At 38.9% G+C, this 12642-nt stretch overlaps 3 protein-coding genes across 10 annotated transcripts; 1 reads left to right on the forward strand and 2 right to left on the reverse strand.

The window, feature by feature from the left end:
* Nucleotides 1-28: 28 nt before the first annotated feature.
* On the reverse strand, nucleotides 29-4074 carry dguok (deoxyguanosine kinase). Of its 6 annotated transcripts, none has more exons than XM_067521202.1 (8): nucleotides 3934-4074; nucleotides 2721-2955; nucleotides 2466-2575; nucleotides 2189-2388; nucleotides 1859-2006; nucleotides 1544-1659; nucleotides 1249-1348; nucleotides 29-165 (listed from the first exon to the last, which is right to left on the reverse strand). In XM_067521202.1, the coding sequence occupies exons 2-8, from the start codon at nucleotides 2854-2856 to the stop codon at nucleotides 82-84; spliced, it is 894 nt and encodes a 297-aa protein (XP_067377303.1). In that variant the 5' UTR covers nucleotides 2857-2955; nucleotides 3934-4074; the 3' UTR covers nucleotides 29-81. The 6 variants fall into 6 exon arrangements, with proteins under 6 accessions (XP_067377303.1, XP_067377306.1, XP_067377305.1 ...); XM_067521205.1 differs by having other exon boundaries at nucleotides 2721-2943; nucleotides 3934-4071; XM_067521204.1 differs by lacking the exon at nucleotides 3934-4074 and adding an exon at nucleotides 3082-3886 and having other exon boundaries at nucleotides 2721-2943.
* Nucleotides 4075-4242: 168 nt separating this feature from the next.
* tcn2 (transcobalamin II) lies at nucleotides 4243-7976 on the reverse strand. Its single transcript, XM_067521197.1, has 10 exons — nucleotides 7882-7976; nucleotides 7533-7594; nucleotides 6908-7097; nucleotides 6616-6785; nucleotides 5906-6058; nucleotides 5516-5688; nucleotides 5240-5414; nucleotides 4977-5157; nucleotides 4758-4876; nucleotides 4243-4636 (listed from the first exon to the last, which is right to left on the reverse strand). The coding sequence occupies exons 2-10, from the start codon at nucleotides 7582-7584 to the stop codon at nucleotides 4575-4577; spliced, it is 1275 nt and encodes a 424-aa protein (XP_067377298.1). The 5' UTR covers nucleotides 7585-7594; nucleotides 7882-7976; the 3' UTR covers nucleotides 4243-4574.
* An 897-nt stretch (nucleotides 7977-8873) lies between these two features.
* Nucleotides 8874-12294, forward strand: ccdc117 (coiled-coil domain containing 117). 3 transcript variants are annotated; one of them, XM_067521207.1, is made up of 6 exons: nucleotides 8875-9152; nucleotides 9479-9632; nucleotides 9764-9814; nucleotides 9900-10178; nucleotides 11167-11313; nucleotides 11525-12294. In XM_067521207.1, the coding sequence occupies exons 2-6, from the start codon at nucleotides 9490-9492 to the stop codon at nucleotides 11766-11768; spliced, it is 864 nt and encodes a 287-aa protein (XP_067377308.1). In that variant the 5' UTR covers nucleotides 8875-9152; nucleotides 9479-9489; the 3' UTR covers nucleotides 11769-12294. The 3 variants fall into 3 exon arrangements, with proteins under 3 accessions (XP_067377309.1, XP_067377308.1, XP_067377307.1); XM_067521208.1 differs by having other exon boundaries at nucleotides 8874-9632; nucleotides 9767-9814; XM_067521206.1 differs by having other exon boundaries at nucleotides 8877-9632.
* The last annotated feature ends 348 nt before the right edge of the window (nucleotides 12295-12642 follow it).

The raw sequence follows: 12642 nt of genomic DNA on the forward strand, positions 1-12642 counted from the left end.
AGGGAATGATCTCCTTCCTTCCTCCAGCTGCTCCCAGGTTGAAATGATGATAAGTGTAGACAGAGCTCCAGACAGGCTCCTTTATAGTGGACAGCTGCCCTTTGATGACCCCTGACCACTCCAGGCATCTGAACACCCCCTCTGATCATCAGAGCACATCAGAGGCTTGGGAAAATAAACATTTAGCCAAGGTCATTGTCCCAGTCAAACTGCCTCAGCTTTTAATATTCATCCAGGAGTCTAATCCCTTTGTAATGGAAGAACCTATTAATAACTAACACTAAATCTCATATAGTCATTAGCACCTTTCTGTTTAGTAGCAGTGGGAGAAGTTGTGTAAATTTTCACTAATGCAGAAACTAATAAAAAGACAAAACTTAAGAAAAGTAAAAAAAAAGATTTCATAATAAATAGATTTTATTAATAATAAAAAAACAAATACTGTAACTTTATTTGCTTGTTTCTCTTAGTCCGAAATAAAAAGAAATAACATGCACAAAACTGTATGATGTTCAGTAAAGAGTATTTCCTAATGGCTGGTGTAGTGGCACAAATTTAGCTTATTATTTTTACAGGTTACACAATCACTTAACTGATCTGTGTTTCAGTTGCTCCAATATGTGAATTATCATAAGCGAAAAAGTACTAAAGTGTGAACAGTACTTTATGAACAGACTTTACAAGACAACACAACTTTTATCTACCCAGTCACTCTCAAAGTGTGAACAGTACTTTATGAACAGACTTTACAAGACAACACAACTTTTATCTACCCAGTGACTCTCAAAACAAACAAAGTCAAACTAGGAATGAGGAGGAAAAAAATGTATGTCAAAGTTGTACACTGAAAAACCGAATATGTTTCATGTAATATGGACCTATAGAAACTGTAGCTTATCAACAACTTTCTCCATTCTTTGAGGTTCATAAAGGTATGTCTATATATGCCAGTGAACAGGCCACCATAGGAGGTCTGACTGGTCTCATTTGTTTGTTGCTTGTAGCTGATGACTTTCTTTTCATAAAGCGTTGAAGAAATTCTTCACCTGAGTAGGAAAAGTTAATTTAGGATGACAGTGCATCAAAAACAAAAAACACACCAAACATCAGATCAGAGAATAAAAATGTGTCAGTGGAACTGCTTCTCAATGGAGCAAATAACTGTAGGGATGGAAAAAACCAGACTCAAATATTAGGACAGCGCCCTCATGTGGTTATGATTAAATGTTAAACATTCAGCCAATATACCTTTGTAATAAATTGTTCCCTCGCCTCTGGATCTCTCTGAAACTCCACACTGGCATCGAGTTGTAGAACAGGTATGTTTTTCAACTTCTCAAAATGTATTCTGAAAAGACAGAGTTAAAGCTGCATTACATTCTGGAAGTTTCCACACCCCACGTTGCTCAGCGTCATCTGCAACAAACAACTGCAAGGATAGCTATTTAAAATGGAGAATGTCACACAGGACTAAGCACAGCATCCTGTAATGCAATGGCTGCCTACTGCTTTGTCTAATATCCGATGTACCACCACCACTCACTCAGTGTTCTTCTCAACAAGCCACCTTTCGTGCTGAATGTGCAGCTTATCTAGATAATCCAGTTTCACTCCCTTCTCTTCAGACCTTCCCCGGCGCTCCAGACGCTCCATACATTTCTGAGAGATACACAACACTGCAATGTCTCTGTACTGCTTTATGATGAAATAGAACATTTAATATCAAAATATAGACAGAACTAATAAAATGTTTATTACCACAAGGTAAACTTGTGTTAGAATTGTATGTTTATTTATACATTTGCAAGTCAATGTATTTTCTTTAATTTGTATCATGAAATTTGTATCATGTGCAAACCTCTGGTGGAGCTCTGAGGTATATGATGCCCTCCAGCTCCACCTGCTGTCCAAACTGCTCCACCAGGAGAGTGTGCCAGTCCTGGTATACAGCCCACTCTGTGGGGTTGATGCAACCCAGCTCAAACAGATTGAGAGCAAAGATGTATCTGACAGAAAAGAGTGAAGACAATAAGTTAAATATTTTAATTTAATTATCATTTTATCCTGAACACAACTTTGATAACAATGATTCTCCATATGGGATGATTATGGGTATTGTAATTACAGAACACAGAGGAAGTTGACATGATTTAATTTTCACTTCTCTGTGTTTCCCTGACTCCCTCACCTGTCACTGTATACAGAGCGCTCATACACCTGGACAGGTGTTCCCTTTGAGCTAAGCAACCAAGCTGGAGGAGGCTGCAGCTGTGTTCTCAGCCGGCTCATACATGAATATGTCTGAAATGTGTATGACCAACGCTGAGGGTCCTGGTACATCATCTGCAACAGGTTGCTGACAGTTGTCTGGGGGGCTGCACTGATTCCCTGTCAAAGGAACAAGCAGAGATGGTCAGCCTGGCTGCCTTTGATTTTTGTTGGAAAAAGATACAGAGGTTACTCACCTTTACAGTCCCACTCTCAATGTTCTGCCATTTGCTAACAGGTTCTGCCACCACCTCCCAGTCTGGACTGGCTGTTTGCAAGAGTCTCGCAAAAGTTGATTTTCCAACAGCTGATATTAGAGCGCACACAACACAAGGATCTTACAAAGTAGCAACACTTAGTCATGACAAATATACAATGACACAAAAGTGAAGGTTATTACAGTATGTTTGATCTAGTTTATATAAACAAAGAGGAAGAACTTGTAGTCGTACCAATGTTGCCTTCGATGGAAACTCTTTTGACTCGAGCTGTCCTATCCTGGGTTGAAGCTTGATTTGACAGACACCTGGCACATGAAATACTGATCTTGTCTTCCTTGTCAGCCATAGTAGCAAATGTGTTTGCCATCTGTGTTAAAGCTGTGTTTCCAGGCTGCAAAAAGCTGCCAGATGCCTTCCACTGTTGAGGAGGAGCATTATGCCCAATCCTGGTGACCTGTGTTAAACGCTTAAATTTGAAAACATTGAACCTAACGCATCGAAACAGGACCGACATGGTGACAAGTATGTTTAAAATTACAGACGAATTATCACATATATCGCTATTTGCGTGTCGCTGTGTGCTTTACATTACCAATGAAGTAACCTCATGGTAGCTAAGGTAACGTTAGCTCATCCTCTCCATGATGTAACAGAGACTCGTTAGCAATAATAAAATTTTAAAAAGTAAAATCTCGACTATCAGTAGATTTATGAACACTGGTATATTGATTTAATTGTTCTTTTGACCCCCACACGTTTGCGTTTTGTATATATGGCAGCTGGTAAATGCAATTATTAAAACAGGAGAGTATACTGAAATGCTACAAACAGTAGCAACACATGTACTTCCGGAACACGTGTTCTGTACTTTCGCAATAAAGGTCCTTCAATAAACCATTCCACGCGCTTGCACAACAAATGAACATTTGTGTCAGGTCATATACTAAACTTAAAGATATGAGCGAACTTTGTTTTAATAGATTGATTCGTGGAACACAGATTATCCACATGGATGATGTCAGTGGCTTGATTTTATGCAGAAAACCAGTAGTCATAGCTCACAATTGTTTTTTATTTTCAAGTACTTATACAAATTTCTAACTGTCAAACGGGCTGATCTTTGGTTTGCAAATTCTTTTTCCTTATTTACCGGGGGTACATTTTTGCATTCTCTCTAATCTACTCTAATCTAAACAGCAACTGCTACGCATAAACTATCTCAACTTTATAATGTAGTGCCTGAGTGATGCTGAACTAAAGACATCTTTGATAGATAAATAAATAAGCATGATCATTTATGGATGTTTTCAAGTCAGTAACAACCATTTTTGTTGGCACCATTTCCATCCACGATAAATGCCAGCATGTGAAAGATATTTACTCTTATCATCAGAACAACTGTCAGTTGTATGTTTGGACAAAATGGTGCATAATAGATACTTACTTGTGTCACACCCTTTCAGCTTCCGTTTTCTTTCTTGGATTTTATCTCAATCAAAGAACTATAGAAACTCCATGAGAACATCTGCAATATTTCTTACAGCGGACATTTTCGTGGACTGCATGTTTGGATCTTCAGTGGCACAACATGCTGTATATAGAGGAAAGAATAAAACACTAACAGTACCCAAATTCAATTGTTTTTATTAGCAATGATATACTTCGGAAATAAATCTGATCTGATCTAATACTTTGATGAACCTCCCTACAATTTGTATTTTGTTTGTCACAAATACACAAGCTTGCAAAAGCGTCATTTAAAAACCTATTATGACTTTATTGTGTTCAAAAATAGTGCATTAACAATTGAATGTACATTTGAAACATTTCAAACTCATTTAACAGTAAATCATAAAAAAGCTTTACAATTTATGAACTAAAATTAGAATATTTGAAACAAGGCTTACATTCAAGCATCATCCTCAATCAAAAATGTAAAATATTAAAAGACTATTAAAATGTATTGTTAATGGCAACAGACATTTTACATATAGTCTTTTGTTATAACAAACAACAAAAGATAGAAAACTTAAGACTGACTGAACCTTTTGATCCTCGTCACGTTACATCAGCAGTTACTGGCTCTTAGTAGCTTGTGTTTTTGATGGTGATCTTTTGAGCCGCTTCAATCTTGAAATCTCTGATACCTGAAGAAGCAAACCAACATTTTACTGTTGATGTGAAATTTAGTTTAATTGTACCTAAAGGATCAAAGATAAAATGCTCTTTAAGTAAGTCACATTGTAATATATGTGTGTTTGTCCTCACCCTCAGTGAGTGCAGAGCCATCAGAGGAAAGATGCCAGTATCTGCGGTCACTCTGTCTGGCCTGCTCTCCATTCACCACACTCAAAAAAGGTCCCCAAAGGCTAGACTCTGTCTCAAACCTGCCAAACATCAAAAATCTTTACTCATCACAGGCAATCATATATGATAGAACAAGCTATAAAAAGCTAAAATGCACAAAGACCAATCAAATAAACTCACGTGAAATGAGCATTATTCCCCTTAAGAAGATCAAGGGCCTCCAACAGAGAGCTGCCCTTCGGCACATCCACAGTATAAACAACAGCTGCCGACTCGGACGTCACCACTTCCACTGTCACAGCCACTTTGGTCTCACTCGGTAAAACCACCACAGGATCTATGGGCTCCAGCACCAGAGTGTCTGTAGGAAGAAAACACCATAAACAGTAGCCCTACGGACATCTGAGAGTGACCTCAGAGGGTAGAAAAATTGTTGCACATACCATCCTCATTCAGGCAGTCCTTGCCTTTGACTGTGAGGTAAGATTTCTGCTGCAAAGCTGGCAGGATTTGAGATAAAGCCATGGGGTTGTGGTATTTGTTGCTTCTAGCATCTGTCCTCAAGGCCTCCATTGAGGCAGCAAACTCTTCAACTTGGCTGCCCATTGCCAATAAGGCCTAGAACCAATCAGTACATATAAATTGAAAGGGTTCTGTTCTGTAAGGCAGTGAAAAAGACAAGTGGAACTGAAAGAAAGAGTAAGGAAAGAGATTATTACTTGAATTGCAAGGCCTGTGCTGAACTCATTGCCAATATGGCCATCGGTCCTTTGAGCAGCCAGGAGCTTTTGTTTGATCTTGCTGAGGGCTATGTCAAGCTCAGCAGCGTTCAGCGCATGGAAACCAGCGTCCTTCACACACTGGAGTGCCATTCCAGCCATGGCATAGGTATCTAGGGAAAGAGATAGAAAGACATAATGAGCAGATTTGGCAGACAGAGAAAAAGTTTGACTTAGAGAACATAAGGAACAAGTGGGGCCACTGGATTTGTCTATGATATCATGGGTTGGTGTGAAGATAAATAAGGCTAAGGTCTACATAGGCTATTGCTCTATGAACCAGGATTCAGGTACATTCAGGTACAAACCATTGAGGCAGGTTTCACTCACCAGTACTCTCAGCGTCTCCATGTTGGAAGTGCTCATGTGCTACTGCCTTGATGAGCTTGTTGCTGACATGGTTATTGACCCTGATACCGTTCACACAAAGAGCAAGTACACCCAGAGAGTACTGGTAATAGTTGGTCAAAGGGCGCTGGCTGACTGTGTGAAGTAAAAGGAAGTACATAACACAGAATAAACATTTGACTTCAGAAAAATGTTCAGGAATGTAAAAGATACTTAAGTTTTCTCCAGTCCCACCACTATTTTATTTCAGTTCCCTCAAAACTGAAAGGTTTGTCACTGAACAATTCTTAGACTAAGTACAATATACACAAATAAAAATCTATCTAAAAGAAAAACTAAACTACTAAATTACAGCCATTATAAAAAAAAATACCTCAAACAACAACTCTAAACTGCATTCCTTTTTGTGGAGCTTTAACACAACATGCGTTTTTTGGGGGGGGGGAAGAACTGGCTGCACTAAACTTCAGCCACAATCAGCCACAATCTAGTGGCGTGATGGACGGGGGTCAGTATCAGCACTCTAACTGATCTGCAGCTGCACAACTTCATCATAGGCAGCATTAAATGTTTTCTAATGCTGACCCCTGTCCACCATTGCATGCTGTGACTGAACGGCGTAAACTCTGAACTCATTTGTAGCACAGTGTCAAACAGGATACTGAGCCGTTGTTTTATTACTGGAAACTTACAGACAATATGCTCCTTTTCTTGTTCCATCTGCAGTTTTAGATGAGTCAGCAGAGTTTGGCTCTTCTCGCCAACAGTGAAGGTGATTGTGTTGAGGTCATAGCAGGAAGATTTTAAAGCCAGGGTGTACAGTGCCACGAGGCCAACTACAGACTGGCCATTAGAGAGAGAGCTGAAAAAAGACACACAAGACTAAAGTTTGGGTAGGAAAAAGATATTCAGTGGACGAACATATTTACAATAGCATTTTTGTTGTGACATTTGATGAATGAGCATATCTAAACAGTGCATTACTTTTGTATGTCACTGTGCAAATTATTTTTCAGTCTATTGAGGTGTTCAGACTCCTTGGCAAGGTTGTGGTAATTTGAAAGTCGTAATGCCAAGTGCACACTGGGATTGGGGAGTCCGTCCTGGGCATCCAGAGAGCGAAGGAGATTCTTATTGAGTGACCGTAGCAACTCAGTGTTGTCACTTTCAGTATCTAAAATATAATATATAAAGAAGTCAGTCAGATGTTTTGATCACAGACATATAAAATAGGGCTACATAAGTTACTCTCTCTCAGTGACAGCAACATGAACTTTTGCATCATTGCAAAAGTACAATTGCAGCATCAGCAGTCACAAGATGAAACAAACATGGTGGAAACTATTGAGCATTTTCTGTTCCAGTTTCAAATATCATATACAATTTTACCCTCAGTTCTAAAGACCAAAAACATACCATCTTTTTGTGTAATTTGACAATTGCCAACATTCTAGAAGTACATTTTACAATATTTGCTCTTTTTACAATTGTAAAAAGAGGAACCTATTCAGACCAGTAAGCCAGTATATTTGTAAAGTCAGATAATATTTTGTAGGGTCAGTTAAAGTTTTAGCTATCCCTAAATGTTGGATTTATGAAACATACTTACCACAATCGCCAGAGGCGAGAGCTACGAGGCTTATTAGGAGCAAATACAACATTCTGGAAAACCTGGTGGATAAGATAAACAATAGAGACAATGTAAAACATTCACCTTAAACAAACCAATAACATTAACAAAACAATCTTCTCATGAAATTAAGAGTTTGGGAAAATAAACTACACACACTTAAAATAAATCTTATATATGAAAATAATTTATATGACACTGTACTAGATGTATAACAGTTTATTCAGTGATGTACGGCAAATATTAAAGAATTGTTATTATAATATTACCACAGCAGTTTAGTAACCAGCTCTAATCTTTGTAAATGCTGCAGTAGCAGTTGTCCTACCTTTAGAGATAGTCTCCTCTGTGAAGAGTCAGGAACAGACAACAGCTTCTAGTATTTCAGTGTCATATGATTCGTAGCGATATGACACAGCGACGGAAAAGCGGGAGGGTCCTTACACCAGCTTTAAACACCAGCCGTGAGTCGGACTAAACGCAGGAAATTGGAGGGACTTATCTTGTCCAGCTTCTGTAGTCTTTGGGACGAGCGACCCAAGGAAAATAGCCAGGTGTCTATCTCATTTCACCCAGATCACCAGCCTCTGTTGTCGCGAACACATCCATGTTTGAGACAACTGGAATTCCCAAGTAGGGTAGACGACATGGTGTTAGCAAGTAAACGAGAGAAAGGCCGAAAATGTAGTTTTGACGTCTTTCCAAAAGCGCAAAAAGACTCAACCCACGCGACATCTTGTGGCTTGTTCAACGTACAGCAGCCTTAAACAACAACTATTACAATAATGACAATCAAACTTGTGATTTGAGTTTCCAGTTTATGTATGTGTTTGTACAATTAAATCTTAAGTAGATGGCAACGTGCAATATGTTTCTCTAAAATAATTAATAAATAAGTTATCCAAAAAGGCTGGTGCCACTGATTATTTTTATTAGTGAAGCGGTGTGGATCATATTAAGTGAAATTATATTTCAGTCGCATATTTACAACGTTTAGGTTTTTCAGTTGTTGAGTGGATGTGCTTCTAAAAAATATTAATATTTGTCTTTTCGGCTTATCCACAGCGGATCATTTGTCTGCATGTTTAATTGGCACAGTTTTTACGGCTGGGCATGGGGGTTGGCTGTTGGGGGTTAAGTTTCTTGCCCACTTCGACATATCGTCTGGAAGAACCTACATCGTTATCATCTAGCTTCTTCATTTATGTGCCGAGTTTAGTCCTTGGTCCTTATGTCCACAATCCATCACAAATTCGAATCGCTTTAACACAAATAAGAACTTGAAGTAAGTTTTGCACATGAACTACAACTCCCACAATCCACCTAACGTAACACGGGATTTCTAGAACCTTGTCGCACACTCTGGTGCGACTAGCGTCTTCGGCGGACCTGGTGTTATTTCAATCCAGTCTGTCTTTCACACCGTTGAATCTGGAGCCGTTTGTGTTCGCTGATAGCAAATGTTAGGTTAGTAAGAGTGAGCACGCAGAGCCTGGTGTGTGCTAATAGTATTCCAAGCAAAACAGCGTAAACCGAAAGGAGGGAAGCTAGCAAAACAACAACAACAACAAAACATCAAGGGGCAGGGCAGCTGCACAGGTCGGCCTCTGCAACTGTAACGTTAACTTTTTTATTTTTTATGCGTATTTTGTAAATATGTCTTTAGGCTTTTATCACGTTGTCACTGTGCATCCTTTCAAAGTTCCAGTGCCATGTTTTTGTAACTGACAGCCAGTTTTACCGAAACGTGCAGCAATAGTTTTACTCGTTAGCTAACGTGAGCTGTGGTAGATAATCGGCCAGCTGTCTCCTTAGAAACGCCTCCAATGCTCTAACCTGTGCGACATGTAACCGTAGATTATAAAAAAATACCTTTATCAGGTTATCTGCTATCTACCCGGGTGTTTCCTCAAACTGTTTCATAGACTGGACCACCATGCATCAATCTGTCCCCCCAAGCAGTGAACTGGGGTTTCTCCCAGCCATGTATTCATTTTCAGGCCCCACAAGTCTTCCTGAATTTGATCTTGGGCATCCAACTTCTTCTGGCAACCTACAGAGAGCAACGATTTCTGACGAGTAAGTAGGGAGCTGTGAATTCCTTGCATGCATTTATAACAAATATTTAGAGAACACTTACAGAATATTGTTAGTCATTGCCAGACATGTTACATTTTTTTTGTTGACACACATGTCTGTCTTTCCCACAGCAGGTGGGAGACACGATACCTCAGAAAGCACAGGAGGAGAGTTGATGATGAGTAAGTGAGGGAGAAAAAACATTCTCACTTTAACATAGAGCAAGAACAGTCGCATAGGAATTTTATAATAAATATATTTTCTCAGGGCATGCAGTGCAAAACGGAGAAGAATTGAGGCAGACGTGGACATTTCAGAAAATTCAAACACTATCACCTGTCATAACTGGTCCACGGCAAACAGCTGCAATGCTCTGTCTGCACAGCAAGCCAGCCCTGCATTTTCACACCCCTGCCCAGCACCTCAGCCCCTGACTTTGCCAAAGTCCTTGACACAGACTTGCTCTGCGTTGTCCCAATCTGATGCAGAAAGCTCCTGCATGGAGGTAGAAGCAGCTCAGAGGAAACTTTGGGAGATTGAAGACAGGTATGCGATATGCACAATGTATGAAAACTTGAACCGTGAAATCTCTCTGACAGCTTATAAGAATGTTTGATTAAAGACTGATATCCCATTATTAAAAGTAGCAGCCCTGGAATCTGGACTAGATGGATAAAATGCATTTTTGTCCCCACAGTTCTAGACTTTTTAGATGTCTAGTGTTAAGAAATGGCATGCATGTGGCATTACTGAAATCACAGAATTTGCTGTGATGTGGTCATATCTACAATATCTGCCATTGATACAGTTATATGAAAAGAAAAACATACAAAACACTGCTGTATTGTTAAGTGCTGTATTTGAATGTACATTTGTATTCAGAAGTTTTCACAGACTAATAAGCGCTAAACAAATAAGCTACATGTTATACTTTCTATATACTATTTTTTGTTTTATCAGCGCAGTTTTGTTTTATCTTGTGCAGATTTACATTTAAGAAAAAAACATAAACTATACTTTAAAAAAAATACGGGATTCATGAGTTTGATTACTTTAGAAGCTTTCATCACTTGCCAACAAATTCTGTCTTCCTTACTTTGTTACATGCACGTTTATGAGCCTCAGGATGTTTGCAGTATAATATGAAAAAGGTGTCATGAACAAATACTCTTTACTTCTAAAAGCTACAGTGTAGAATTTTTGGAAATAGAAATATGCTAAGAAATCAAAGAGAGAAACAGAGAGATGGTAAAACAAATGGGTAAATGTATACACATCAGATAGACACCATTTGAATCAAGAAATAAAACATCTGGGACTGTACTATAGGTTTTTAATACTGCAAAAAAACTTCTACCACATCAATGCAGTTCTAGGAGAGGTCCTGCCAAAGGTTTTTGTTACTGAAACTCTTTGAACAGCTTGACAGCAGTGCAGAGATATTGCCTTCATGGATGTGGTACACTGCTTAATACAGCAGATACAGATTGTAGCTTTAAAAGACAGTGAATAATGTGTTATTGCTGTATGACAGAATAACGTTGGAAGATGACGATGAGGATGAAGATCTAGATGTAGAGCCAGCACCAAGGCGGCCTGTGCTGGTGATCTCTGACAGTTTGAAGGAGGGTCTACAGCGCGGCATCAGTGACATCCTGCCCCACACAGTAGCCCAGTCTGTGTATGTTTCCCTATTTTGTTACTGGAATGTGAAATCTTCAATAATTAGTTTAAGTCATGACTGGTCATATTGACTGGCCACCAAAGTCATAGCATGACTTAAACTGAAAATAATGTTGCTTCTGTTCTCCTTAAAAAGCCCTTTTTTGAAAAACTCTTGTTTTCCTGATGATTATTATTATTTTTGACATGCTTCTTCCACATCATTTTAGGAGTCATTCCTGCATGGAGTTGGTGTTGTGGCGGCCACCCGGTGATCCCTTCTGTCGAAGGCTGAAGGGCTCATTACAGAAACAGCGCAAGCAACAAATAGAATCTCGGCAATCCCCAACTCCGTGTCCATCTCCCAACCCTCACAATCCTCTCAGCCCCTCTAGTCCACCTGCAGACTCACACTCTCCTCTGCCTAGCTTTCCTTTGTCCCACAGCTCTGGGGAGGAAGACATGGAGATGTGATCGGGCTGACTTTCAATGACTTTCAGAGTTATTGCAAAGTAAAAGACTGGACATTTAGTCATAAAATAGACTATAAAGGACTTGAAGTTTCTTGGGATAAAGCATGTAGGCTTTATATGAATGTTTTGCCATTTTTAACAGTTGTTGCGCACATCTTTTTTGTTTACAGTCACTTATTTTCTATTTTCTGGCCATGACCCCGAGGAACTATATGCAAAACTGAACAGTAACAGGTGACTTATTCAAATCTCAAAGGCAAGTGTAATTATCTAAAGACTTGTACATTTCTAGACGGCCTTACATAAACAATTTTATGATGTACAGAATTAACCGTTGTCCTTAGACACATTATTTGCCAAAGCCTAGCCAACTCCACACAGGTTGTTGTAAATATGACCTTTTTGTGAAACATCAGTTTTCAGCACTGTAAAAAAGTCATGAAATTGCACCTTTGTATAATTGTGTTTGTATTTTGATATGTACATTAGCAGAATTCCAACCAGCCATCAAGTGTTAGCATTTTTTGTTTTTCAATAAAATCCAACATTGTCAAAGTAGACTTCTGCCTGGCATAGTTGGATGAAAGGAAGCTTGAATAAAAAGCATTTGTCCTTATGGGCAAACATTATAACACATTTATCATAAAATACAGAGATCACTTCCTAAACTGGTCCAATAACCAACATATGGTCATTGTGAAAAAGGGTTTGGAATGATTTTAAACAACTAAATATTAGGTTATTGAATAGAAAAGCCTTTAATTTGTCAAAAGAAATTTATTGTGTCTATTGCTATTTTAAGATCAGTAATGTCTTTGTTTTTACTTTGGGTCAATAAAGGCAATTATCAGCTCAGCTGTCAGCTCTGATGCTGT

The sequence above is a fragment of the Channa argus genome, chromosome 11 (assembly GCF_033026475.1).
Source record: "Channa argus isolate prfri chromosome 11, Channa argus male v1.0, whole genome shotgun sequence".
Lineage (NCBI taxonomy): Eukaryota > Metazoa > Chordata > Actinopteri > Anabantiformes > Channidae > Channa > Channa argus.